Source organism: Sylvia atricapilla, chromosome 11 (assembly GCF_009819655.1).
Source record: "Sylvia atricapilla isolate bSylAtr1 chromosome 11, bSylAtr1.pri, whole genome shotgun sequence".
In the NCBI taxonomy this organism is placed as follows: Eukaryota; Metazoa; Chordata; class Aves; order Passeriformes; family Sylviidae; genus Sylvia; species Sylvia atricapilla.
In genome coordinates, this window is record NC_089150.1 from 6,129,029 (window position 1) to 6,142,573 (window position 13,545).

The 13,545-nt window shown below is 45.4% G+C and overlaps 1 protein-coding gene across 1 annotated transcript in view; it reads left to right on the forward strand.

The window, feature by feature from the left end:
* The window catches only part of LRIG1 (leucine rich repeats and immunoglobulin like domains 1), a 93,043-nt gene that overhangs the window by 29,446 nt on the left and 50,052 nt on the right, over positions 1 to 13,545 (forward strand). The window contains 2 exon segments of the mRNA XM_066327216.1: positions 6,590 to 6,661; positions 11,222 to 11,296. Of these exon segments, the coding sequence (XP_066183313.1) occupies positions 6,590 to 6,661; positions 11,222 to 11,296 (147 nt within the window).

The following is a 13,545-nucleotide window of genomic DNA, read 5'->3' on the forward strand; positions in this document are numbered from 1 at the left end:
ACAGCCCTGTGTGAGCTGCCCAGCTGTGGTGGGTGCTCACCAGACACCTCTGTGTGCACCCAAAGCTGTGAGTGCAGAGTAGCAGAGCAGAAGGAAGAGCCAAGGCTGATGAAAGTCACTTGAAGGTAAGATCATTCCCAAGTTTCTTGAAGCATACCAACCACATGTGAGATTAAATCGTAGTCTGGCACAATATTTCTCAGTGGTGTGGTTTTAATTAGTGTTCTTTGCATTAATGGCTGCACGCATCCGCTGGAATCGGTGTGGTATCAATTCTTTGGGGATCATGCTACAGGAATTTCCTTTAGACTCTATCATTGGTCATGACGGAGAGTGATTCATGGTGCAGCTTTCTTGGTGTCTGGATGACCTCTCAAAGTTTGTCTTCACTGTCAAATTAGCTCATATTATGGCTTAAGGGCTGCCCTTAAGTTGACTCCCTCTGCACATAAAGCCCCTTATATGAGCAGGCTGTTAACCCAAGCCAATATGATGCTGCTGCTAATTTGAACAAGGGCATAAGTAAAGCCTGAGTGAGCACACAGCTTCACCCATGTGGGTGTTGTGTCGCCTCTCCATGTCTCGCAGAGTCCCTTTCTCTGCAAAGCACTCAGAGCAGCAGTTTGGGACGTCCACCTCTCTGGTGTGCTGTGGTTTGGTGCTCTTACCTCCTGCTAGGAGGTAACTCTTCCCCATACTTGGTGTGGGCCATTTCTGTGCTGCATTTCAGTCTCTTGGAAGCTGGATGCTTTGCAGGTGTAGGCAGCACACTGTACTCACCCTGTAACAGAAGTCACAAGGGGCTCAGCTTGGGGCACAGTGCCTGAAAATCTGCCTGCTGAAAAAGGACCAGGAGGTGCTGCTTGACAGCTGTCACCGCGTGAGCTAGTAAGTGCCCAGGTGCCCCAGAAGGCCAGTGGCACCCTGGTTTGTACCAGCAATAGTGTGTCCAGCAGGACTGGGCCAGTGATCATCTTCAGCACTGGTGAGGCCATGCACTGAATCTGGGGTTCAGTTCTGGCCCCTCACTGCAGGACACACAGTGAGGTGCTGGAGGAAGGGATTGGAGCACAGGTCTAATGAGAAGAGGCTGCAGTAGCTGTTTGGCTGCTCTTGCCTCATGGGAGTAGACTTTGGACCTGTCCTGTGCACAGGAATCAAAAATGGACTGAAGCCACTTCTTTCTGTCCTGACAGTCTATACAACAGCCTGAATCCATGCAATCTCTTTGATGGCTTTGTGCTGCAGCATTAATGCTCACCTGTCACTGCTTACAAGGACTCTGCCATCTCTCTGGCACCTCACAGGCTTGTTGAAGAGAGAAATTTCAATGTGCTTTCTTCCTGCCCATCTGTACACTTTCAGCATGGGCAAGTGTGCTCCCTCTCTTGCTCCCCTGGCCCCCATCCCCAAGCTAATTTAGCTGCAGCCATGCTTTTCATACCCACTCAAGTGTGCATGGGGCCTCCCTTCCAGAGCTGTAAAGCCATCTACAAACATGTGGGAAGAGGATGGTGCCTATTCAGTAAGCTGCAGACTAGGCAGCTATCTTTCGACAGATGAGCCAGAGGAATTTCTACTGCAGGGCTCAATTGTTCTGGGCCCAGAGCTCCCTTTTGTGCAGGAGCAATGAAAAGTTGTGTTATGACAACAGTTGACAAAGTGTTTTAATGAAAGCCACGGTTGGCAGTGACAGAATTTCAAGCCATCCTCCTTTTCTCCAGTGCCTGTCATCAAAAGGTGCAGAAACGCTTTTGACTTAATCTTCTGCACTGACAGATAAATGGTTTTGACGTAAGGGTTGGAAACTTTCACCTTGCAGGACAGAATTCAGCCATCATCATGGTAAGCAGAGACCAGGAGCCATATATGTCTCTGTTCCTTTGTCTGGTGAGGCAGACAGGCACCTCAGTTTTCAGCAGAGAGGTGGCTTTTCTCTGTGCTGGTCAGGGTCCCAAAGCAGAGCCAAAACTCGTACATAAAGTCCTGGTCTGCCCTGCCCCTTGCCCAAGGGGGCAGGGTTGGCTTCTCACAGACCAAAGAACTGACTGATCCCTCCTCACTGGCAAGCAGGGCTCTTTCTGTGGCAGCATTATTTCTTTTGGGAGGTAGTTTGAATGTACCCAGTTATTTAACAAGACTTTCATTTCAGTCTCTGCAGTGTTCAGTGATGCACAATGCCAGCTGAAGGCAAACACTGCCTTCTTATTTAGAGACTGAGATGGCTGAAAAGACAGAACAGGGCCATTCCCATATTGATTTAACGGGCTCTCAGTTCCCAGTCATGGGCATCTTAGTGACAGGAGGGGAAAGCCTGCATTGTTGGATTAGCCAATACAAGGAAGACTTGAAGTCTGTAATGGATAAATAATATGCAGAGCACTTCTCGTGCCAGAATAAAGGTTAAAATCAGAATAAAGTTTAAAAACATCTACCAACTTTTCCTGTTCAGTAGACGCTGATACATAAAAAGCAATCTGAATGTATGGCAGGGGCCACTCAGGTTGGTGGTTCTGCCCTTTCTCCTCTGCCAGCTGTAAAACCTCCTAACCTTTGTAGGATGCATCTCTGAACTCACAGCCCAGGTTCTTGTCCTGAATTCATATTAGTTGACTTCTGTTTTCTTTCCATAGTTGCCTTGGAGGGATCAAAATATCCTTTCTGGGCAGTTTGTGGGCAGTCCCACATTTGGGCTCAGCTAACCTCACATCTGGGTGCCAGGAGCTGGGCAGAACATGTCCCAAAGCCATGGGCTCTTGGACCTGGCATAAACCACTGTGGGTGATGCTGGCTTTGAAGAGATGCCCAGGATGCGAGATACCTCAGAGGGTTGGGCAAGTGCTCATTTGGGAAAAGACAGGGGTTTGGTGTTGGGCATTGGTGGCTCTCTTTCTTTGGGGAAGACATTTTGGAAAACTGATGGCAGAAACATTTGTTTAGCCACTGGGTGACTGTGTGGCATCATCCCAAGGGGCTCCTGGAGATGGAATGCATTCTGTGCCACAGAGGAGCAGTAAATGTGACCCCAGGCTTGGCATCTCCAGTCAGCCTGCCCTGCTGGTCACCCTGGAGGGGACATTAAAGCCCCTGCAGAGCTTCCTCCGCTGCTGGACACTTGGGACCCACGCTTAGGGGTGGGAGAGCATCGTCTGCACCCATGACCTCAAGTTTGGAGTTCCCTTCTTTATTTGCATTACTGGAGCCCAACCAAGATCGAGGCCTCATTTCATCAGCATCAGGCAAAGCAAGACAATACCTACCTCAATTTTATTTACAGTCTAAATAGACAAGACAGACAAAGGGTGGCTGTGGAAACAAAAGCTCTGGAGAGGTGATGTGACATGACCCGGTCACACAGCAGGAGATTAAGAGACCCAGGAACAGACAGAGGTTTCCTGACTCCCAGTCCCAGTGATCTATCTATTGGAGCACGTTAATTCTTTCTCTCACTTAAACGCTGTGACTGGCATGCCAAATACTGCCTAGTGAGGGGATCACAGTTCTGGGAAACACATCCTTTGATTGCTAAGGCTCCAGGCTAGAAATTCTTGGATATTTTAATATAAGTTAAAATACAGCTAGCGCTGGAACCTCAGTAAACTTTATTTTGGCATATCTATGTAATTTCAAGTCTCCTGTTTATTTTATAGTGACTGTACTATTAGCTTTCATTTCCCCACTGATTTTTGAGCAGTGTGTTGTACATTTAGCGAAGATACTTGGTGGTTGGAATTGGTAGTGTGGAGACAACTGAGGGCTTTGGTGTGCAGGAGGATGGAGTTCACCTGCATTTCTGCAGCAACTGTTGGAAGGTCTTTCTCTTGCTGGAGCAGCAAAATCTGTGCTAATTGAAGAGCCAGCTATTTGTGCAGTGACTTTGATGTTCAATGTCCTCTATAGCAGCAGCAATAATCAGAAAGTCGATTTGGGTGATGTTAAACTGTGGCTGTGAAATCCTTTAATTTATGAAGGTCTTTGGTTTTTTCACCTGTGAACTTTGGAGGTTCATGTCGACATCACTCAGTGCTTGAGCACAGGCTCAGCCAGGGATCTGGTCCCTCTGGCAAGTGTAGGGATGATCGGTTTTGGTGCGTGTGTTCTTGTTTCTTGCTTCATAAAATAGCCTCTTAGCCTATTGCAGAGGAATGTGTTGAGGAGAAATACATTACCATAAAAAATGTAAAGTTTGGCTGCTGTAAAAGGCAAGATAGAAATACATGGAAACAGATGGATTCGTGCACTGTCATGTCTGGCTGTATTTCCCCCTTTTAGTTTGTCACTTGTATTTCTGTGTTGGCTTTATTGTGCTGAGCCTGTAGGACGTTACCTGTTGTATTTTCTCTTTTTGCCTGCACATCAGGCAGGGACAAGCTCCAACCTGATCTTACTGTGTGGTTTAAAAAAAAGAGTAGTAATGTAATCTGTGGGCAAATTGCACTTTAATTCGTAATTGTGCTATGAATATGGACTTGGCTTTCAAACACACTCTGAGTTTAAACTGCAGTTTGACTTTTATTTAGATAAATGCCTTTGAGTTCATAGTGAAATGGATATCTGCTGTAGGCTGGTATTGATTTAAAGGTCTCTTGAGTGTTTTAAAAGACAGTAGGGGCTTACAGGACAGCATATTTTAAACTGAGATGCTTGGTTAAGGTTTTACACTCCTGTATAGCTTCAGTTCTAGGCTCTGTTAAGAGCCAGCCTGTGTGGTTGATTTGTAGAGCATTCTTCCACAGCAGGTATTGGCAAAAAAATGGAACATTTTGGGTAAGATGCAAGGAGCTGCCTTCAGAGCTGAAATGATGGGGAATGGTGTGATGTGAGAGCCATCAAATGATTCCCAGGTGCAGGGGAAAGCTTTGAGGACTTCCCATAAATGCATTACAAGAGGGCAGGTGATCAATATCTGCTTTTTAGCTTGAAAGAGGTGTTTATCACTTCCTGCTAATCACGCAAAGTTGGTAAGCTTTGTAGTCTTTCAAGTCTTGGTCTCTGTAAGGCTGTGTGAGCCTGGATTTCTCTCTGCATCAGAGTGCAGTGTGTCATTGTGGGCACACATCAAGAGGTGTTTTCCATCAGTGCTCCTCTGGCAGAAGCCTTTTCTTTGTGTGTGCCTCAGCTCTTGGGTCATGGGGCATTGGTTAAAGTTCAGTAGGTGCTCAGTGACTTAGGTCCTGTTTTCCTGCTGGAGTTCCAGCCCTGCTTTCTGTGGGCACATAATCAAAGCAAAGAAAAACCCAAACCAGGGAAGATTGGCCAGCTTTCCAGTCAGACTGGCTTGGTGGTTTGAATAAGCAGCTCGATGTTTGAGGGCTTATCTAAAATCAGGCCATGAATCTTTTGGGTTGTGTTCAGAGGTGCAGTAAGAGGGTGTAGCCTCCCTGCAGAGGAGGCAGGAGGGTTCAATTTTACCAGGGGTAATATCCGAGAGCAGGGTGTGGAGCAAAGTGAAATTAAAGAAGTCCCCCTCACAATTTCCTTACAATTTACTGTGGTTGCTTTTCTGCTGCCACCCGTCAATTTGCCTCCTCCCTCTTTAGATTACACACTCACAGAAACATGCCAGCACTGCGTACAGAATGGTAATTAAAGCACTTGTTACTTTCTGCATCATTAGTCACTTGGTCTTAATTGACCTGGTGAGTCCCTAGCTGCAGGTTTGACCTGTCCTGTGTGGTGTGCTGAGAGTGCAGATCTTGGAGGGAACACTGCTGTTTCACTCCACCATGCCACAGCAGAGCATGGCAAAGCTCTTGCTCGTGGTGTCTGGAGTTGGCACTTAATTTGCATTATTTTGCCTGTTGTTGGCCCTGGCAGTCCTTGCAGTATTCCTTCCTGAAGCTTGTTGAGCTCTGGACGTGTTTCCAGTCAGGGATGTCCTGTGAGGCTTTCAGATAATACAGCACAACCCATTTGTCCTCCATCAGTGCTGGAATATGATTTAGGTTTACATTTGGGCTGTTGGGCAGTTGGAAAAGCGTTGGTTGGGATTGCTGAGGACCAAAGTGTGTGCTGCTGTGTGGCTTCAAAACTGTATTAACTGATTAAAAAACCCCACTTAGTGAGAGACTAATTATATACTCTCATTAGAAAATGTAGACTATATTTTCTGTTTACATATAATAAGCATACATATCTATATATGTGTATTTTGTGTGTAACACGCAGTGGTATAAAAAATACTCTGTGTGAATATAGCTATAAAATATTTAGTGGAAGGTTTGTTGATTGTTTCAGTTCAGACTTTAATTTGTCAGGAAACATCCTATTCATCTGTGATTAGTTTTGTGGTTGTGAATAACCAATAGTAGAATAATAAATGTAATTGTGTAATATGAAGACAAATTAAAACCACACTAATCTAATGCAAAAGAGGAAGAAGCTTGGGGAGAGCTAGATAACATTTTTGTCATGGAACTAAACTCACTCGTGTATTCAGCAGAAAAGTGTTGCTCTCCCGTTTAAGTTCTCTTTTTAAAAAACCCCAAACCCAAACCCTCCCAGTGCAATCCAGAATAATTAAGATGACTCTGTTTTGCTGAGCAGGGTGACTGCAGTTTGCTGATCCCACTGTCTTTTATTTTAACAGAAATCTGAGCTACAACAAGTTGGCAGAGATTGATCCTTCTGCCTTTGCAGAGCTGTCGAACCTGCAGGAAGTGTAAGTATTCCCTCAAAGGTTTTAATTGTATTTTGCCAGGGCTGCTTGTGGGCTGTGAGGAAATTATGTCTTGTTTCCTAAGACAGTATCTTCCTTTAGCTAAGTTGAATGAGCAGGTTGGACTTGATGTGGAGGTTTTTTCCCCTCTATATTGTACCTGGGCTGCTTTTTTTAAACTAATCAATTAGCAGAACACAACATCCCAATTAAGACAGCAGAGCTGTTATTGGAAATCATTGGAGTTTGCCTCCCTGGGTGTTGTGCAATGCTTGGAGGGAGTAGTTCAGCACGCCTGAGCATACACACAGAGCTCCTTGCTGAAAGCAGAACCCTGAAGCAAGGCAGAGCAGCCTGGATTGTGATACCTGATGCCAACCTAGCCCAAATCTCCCAGGAAACAAAGGTGTAGTGTAGTGGATAACAAAGCACTTAACTGTGTCTCCTCCTCTCGCAGACATTTGTGCTCCTTTTGGAGAACAAATCCTGTTGGAAGTCTTGCTAGAGGAGACTAAACCAGCAGAGCTGTCTTCTGCTCTGGTGGGGAACAGAGGAGCTGGTGAAGGTCTGAGTGGCTGTGCCAGGCTCCTTGCTGGTAAAAGAAACCTATTTCAGGGAACTGCAGGTTTTCCAAGCTCCTGATCTCTGTGGAGGCTCAGCAGTTCCACCCAGAGAGGGGCTGCAGTGTCAGCCCTTCACAGGGATTCCTGGAGCTCTGATTTTGGGGGCTAAAAAGCAAGAGTGACAGAAATTGCAGGCGGTGGGCTGAGGTAATGAGCCCGTGTTTGCCTGGTGAATCGCTGGCATACTTGAGGTTTGGGCTCTGTTTGAAGAGCTACTGATGCCTCATGGGAAACTGAAAAAACATTTCCTTTCAGAAACAATACTGTGCTCTATCGAGCATTTTCTCTTGTCCTCTGTTTTCATTAAGTGTTGGCTCTGGGACTCATGGAGGGGGCCAGATCCTGACATTCTCAAATAGGCAAAAAGTGGAATTCTCCCTGACTGATGCCTGCTGAATTGGACTGTGGGGATTAATGTAGCATCTCTCTCTCCTGGCCTGATTGCCCTGGCCCCTCTGTTCACATGAATAGAAAGGACTTGCTGGGAATGATGATGAAGTGAGGGATGTGTATCAGAAGTGACTGCAGTGCTCTGAAATCAGCTCTTCCTGATCTTCAGAGAGAAAGTGATGTGGGTCAGTGGAACACTGCCTCTAGGATCTGTTTTCTCAGTTTCTCTTTTAACTGTGGAAAGCCTTAAATTGCTCTGTGCTTAAAGGAGGGAATTGCAGCCCTGATCCTGTGAGACTTAAGAATTATCCTGACATGACTGTGGCTTAGCAAGAGCTTTTATTCATGGAAGTGCCTGAAGGCTTGTGACTTCAGGGAGTGGGAAATGTGTGTGGCTTCTGATTCCCCAGGGAGGGAATTCCCTTCAGCCAAGGGCTCCATGTGTGTAGAGCAGGACAAGCCTTGCACTGAACAGTTAAATGTTGTAAAAAGGCATCAAGGTTTTGGGGGAGATAAGTTATGCAGCCCACAAAGTAATGGGTAGATAAAAGCTGCTTGCTGTGTCAGAAAGACAGGGTTAGGAAACAGGGAGAGAGCAGATGAGTGAGTAGGAGGGAAAGGGAACAGTCAGAAACGGGAGACTGGAGGGGAGGCAGAGGTCTGGAGCAGAGCCTGGAAGGCAGGCTCTGGAAGTGTGAGGGAGAAGCTCTATAAAAGCCCTATCTACTAATCTTGGTTGCTTTTGAATAACAGCTAAACCACAGACCACTGAAATAAACTTCATTTCACGAGGAGAGCCACATCTATATTGCCAGAGCATCTTCTTTCTGAGGGATTTTTTTAAGGCACTTTGCAAACATTCATGAAATAAGCATCGTGCTGTGGCATGTCTCGAGAGCAAGTCAGTGTTCCTCTGTGCATGCTGTGCTGGGCAAACCAAGGCACCCTCAGGGAAAGAGATTGCCCCAAATAATAGATGCATTGATAAGACCTGAAACCTCCCATGATGCTTCAAACATGCTGTCTGTGGTTCCTGAGCATTACACAAGGCTTGAAACTCTGTGTGTCTCTCTCCATGTGGATAATTAGTGTGGTATATTTTGAAAACATTCTGTTTTCCCTTGATTTAAAGAAAAAAATCTTCAGACCAAAAGATTTAAACTTCCTTATCTTCAATGCTCTGCTTTGCTTTACTGAGATTGTGATAAAGTCAACAGAATTTACCCTACACTTTTCCCTTTCCCTTGTTTTGGTGGCTTTTATGAGAAGCTTTTAAAAAAAAGTTTTAAGCCTGTGTAGGATGAAATTTAGTGGCTCAAAGTGATGCAAAACCCTGTGATCCCACCTGCTCTGAAATCAGTGGTGGAGGCTCAGGGTAGGGGCTGGACTGGGACTTTACTTTCCTTCAGGACACTTGATCTTTCTCTCATCCCCTTTGGTGGCTTCATCTGATGACAATCGCTGGTGTCCATCCATTCTCATTGCTTGAGAAGGATGGATGGAGGGTGCTGCTGTGGGGCAGGTCCTGTGGTCCTTTCTGGGGTTTCCTTGGATCATATGGATCATGGAATCCACCAAGGGGATGGTTCCATGGCTCTCAGCCTTTCCAAGCTCATTGGTAGCAAAGAAAGTAGTAACCACGCTAAAATTCCTCTCCAAACAACTCACCTTTTATTTTCTAAAGTGCCTTTCACTGAAAGCTCTGGAGAGCTGTGCTATTTTTGAGCAGGCTCCATTTCAGCTTGACACCAGCCTGGCAACTGGACTGTAAATATTTTATACGGGTGGCCCCTCCTCCTCCTCCTCTGCCTCAGCATCCAGAGGGTTTGTGTCGTCAGAGGTGAGGGCTGGGGAAGGAGACTGAAAGTTTAAAGTTGTTGAGCCTGGCTGTGCTGTTTTAAGGGTTTATTTTCCTCTCCTTTTCATTTTTCAATTCCTTTACATAGGTGAAAAAGGGAGGATGAGTGGGAAATCCCAGGCAAATACAGAGCTTGGCTGTCTCCTCTGTGTCAGCAAATGGTGCCTCTGAGCCAGGAGAGAAAATGAGGTGGGAGAACCACTTCTGACTGATTCCTGACATGACAGGAGGCTGATATATGAATATCACACTTATGTCAGAGGAGGGTTTGACCAGTTGGTAGACGCCGGTTGGTGTCAGAGCTGCTTAACCAGAGCTGACCCAGGCTCCTTGTTCTTCAGAAGATGCTCAGTTGTTAATGGAAATGTGCTCAAATAAGAATTTAAAGCTCTTTCCAACTTGCCCTGTACCTTTGGAAGCTCTAGACCATGTTGTAATATGAGCAACAGTGAGCTTTTAGTTGCAGAGTGGAGCTCCTTGCTGAATTGCAATGCATCTGGCTTTTTTCCCTTACATTTTAAGGCATGGGTATAATGTCAGAGGCAGAGGAAAGCTTTTATCCCAGCAGTGCTTGGAACTCCTCGTGAAATCAAATATCTTGCCTCCTCTCAGAGGAGCCAGAAGGGAAGTTCTGGGATGAATGTGCCACTGCCTTCTCCCACCTGCCAAAAACAGTGTTAAAGGAAAGAAGAAGGGGAAAAAAAAAACCCAATATAATTTAGGATCACCCCAACTCCTGCCTGTGGCTTAGCACATCTCAGCTGTGCAGCTCTGGGATGTTGTCCTCTGCACCCAAATTGTGATCTTGTCAGGATTCCCTGCAGAAGGGAATCACTTGGAGGGGCTGCAGTGACCAGTGAGGCTCTGCAGGAGCAATGGGCTCAGGGCTGCTCTGGGGTCCTGTGATCCTTGGCTGTGGTCACTGCAGTGAGCAGCCTGAGTGGGGAGCAGGCAAGGAGGCTGAGAAATTAGGTAATTTTCAAGCAGCCAGACCAGCGACTGTTACAGTAATTAATTGACTAATTCACTGTACAAACAAGGGCTCTTTAAAGCAAGGAAGAGCCAGTCACATGGGCAGGATCTGTTTTCAGTCAGGAAAACACTTGAAGCATTAGACCCTTGCAGGGGACGTTGGGTGGTTGCAGGAGCTGGTGGCCTGTGGTTCCATTATCCTGGGGGCTCTCTGTGCTCTCCAGCTGCCTGGAGCAGGGCACCCTGTGTCTGGTGACATTGCTGTGCCCAGCACTGTGGGGACATCCCTGTGGGATTTCCAGAGCTGGTCCTGCTGTGGAGGAGATGCCACTCGGTGGTACCCCCAGACCCTGACCTGCTGTGGAGGCTTGGGAAGGGGTTAAATTCCAAATTCCTGTCCTGAGGCAGTGGCACACAAGGTGCAAAAATCTCCTCTCTCAGAGATGACTCTGGAAACGCAGGCTAGTGCAGGGCTGTGGCACAATGCTTTGCTGCCTGGCTCTTTAGGGGATGGGTGGCAAAAGGGAAAAAAAAGCCTTGCTCTTGTATAAAGACAGGTAGAACCAGTGATGGTGGGTCTCATGTATTAAAAGAGTAAAGTGTGGGCATCAGAGGTCCAGACAAACCCCTTGAGATGATGGAGGCTCCTGCCCCAGTGTCAGCCCTCCCCTTCTCCTTGGGCACTGCTTGGCTTCAACCCTTGATTTGTGTTTGTTGCAGGCGCCTGGACAACAACGAGCTGACTGCCATCCCCTCCCTGGGATCTGCTGCTTCCAGCGTCCTCTCCCTGCACCTGTAAGTCACTGCCACCTCCTCTGCCTCTGGGCTCTCTCCGGGGTGGGTTTAGCTGCCTCTCACAGTTTCGTGGGTGTCACACTCATTCCTGCTGACTCCAGATTGTGGGGTTTTTTGGCTTGTTGACACCTTAATTAAGAAACTTCATGTGGAGTAGTGTGATTAGTGTGAGGTTATGTGTTGTGCTTATGGTCAGTGGTAATTTACGTCACTGAATTCCACAGGTTGAATAAAACTTCTTTTTTCTCATCTGTCTTAACCATTAGGTCATACTTGTGCTATTAAATTTTACCTTTTCTTTATTGTGCCTTTTTTTCCCCTGTCCCTGTTCTGATCATTTCTTCTTTCCTCATAAAGCCAGAGACTATTCATATCTTAATCTTTTAGGGAACTCATTCCAGACCTGTTTTTATGGTCTCTTACAACTTGATTTTAACACTTTCTTTTGAGGGAGCAGTGATTGTAAAGTCTGATCTGCAGAAGGTTTGAAGTTCCTAACTTTGGTTGTTTAGATGCCCCATTAGACACTGAGAGCCCTTGTGTACCAGCCACCAAGGCTCTTGGGTCGATGGCGCATCCGATGGGAATAAAATATTAAAATACCAAACTATTTAGTACCTCAAGAGTGTGGATTTCTAAAATTATTTTTGCATGTGTCTGCTTGTAATGTGCACTGAGAAGGAATTCTGCTGAGGTATGCATGATACCTCCCAGGTTCCTGGGAAGTGTTTATAGCTAATAGGGACTCCAGCAAAGTCCATCTGTGTTTTTCCATGGATTTGGTACTTGTTGGGCTGGAAAATGCCTGTGACCACACCACCAGCTGATTGGCCTCTCTTGCTCAAAAGGCTCTGACTTTGAGACAGCCTTGACCTGCTGACTGACTGTGCTGCCACATTTGTGCTGTGCACCAAGGTTTGAAAAAGACCTCCAGAAATCTGATTTATGGATGGAAAGCTTGCCTAGAATTTGCCATCCAGGGATATAATTTTAGGCCCCCCAGATCGGCTTCTCTTTCTCATGAAGTCTATAAATGCTCTGAGTTCCACAAGCCCCTGTTGTTATTTTTGCTATTAATTTAGCCGTTGGCAAAGAACCAAATTGCTGGAGCTTTGGGGTTTTTTATTCCTGAAATGAAATAAGCAGTTTGAAGAGGAGGAATAATGACTGGTGGAAGGCAGTAGATTTACAGCTCCTCTGAAATTTCAGTGGTGCAGAAGGAAGGAGAAGCTACAAAGCCAAATGATAAAAGGATGGTGTTCTGAACAAACCTGCTTAGTATCACTTTCCAGAAATCTGAATTGCTCTCCTCAGCTGCTACACATAAATAACTCTGATAGCAGGATTTGTAATGCTGCTGTCATACTTGTGCAAGAAGGGTCTCTTTGTTTAGCTTGAATTAGAGAATGCCACTTCTTTACCCCCTTGCATTTCCTTTTAATTTTCATCAGAGATAAAAATAACCTGAAAGATGCTTTAAAGTACCTAATTCAATCGATGTTGCTGACTCATATTGGAATGATTTGCTGAGGAAGTGAAGTTTTCTCCATCCTTGGGAGTCTTTAATCAATTGGTTGGCTTCCTAAAAGATGGTCCTTTAGCTCAACCCTAGCTAAATGGGCTTGATAGGCAAATTGGTGGGTAAAGTTATTTAGCCTTGTGTGATGTAAGGAACCAGATTATATTGTCATACTGGTTTCTTCTGGCCTTCCAATCTGTGAAGTAATAATTGGGGAGGCTGCCAAACCAAACCCGGGGTGAAGACTCATAATGAAGACTTGTGTACTGAGAAACTGGTTTATGTTTAAGTGTATAGTGTTACAGTGCATTCTTAATACTAAAGAAAAATAAATACATTTCCTTTTTTTTTTCAGTGTTTAGAAATGTGTGAAGTGTGTTTACCTCACAAACCTCTGAAGCAGATTTTGTATATTGCATGTGGTTAAGTATTTCCAAAGGACTGTTAATGTATTATAAAAGCAAGGGTTGTATATTTGTCACTCAGAACAGCCGTTCTGAATGAGTTCCTTCATCTCCTTACCCTTCCTAAACAGGAGAACACACTTTTTCTCCTTTTGGGGCTGGCAGAAAGAATGCTGCTGAACTAAAATGTCCTATAAGGCGTGTGTTTGTTTGTTTTGCTTTTTTGGGTGTGTTTTTTTGTTTTTTGGTGTTTTTTTGTTTTTTTTTTTAAATGAGCTTTGCTTTGTGTTCTCTGCTTTTGGGCTTTCCATACCTATATCCATCAC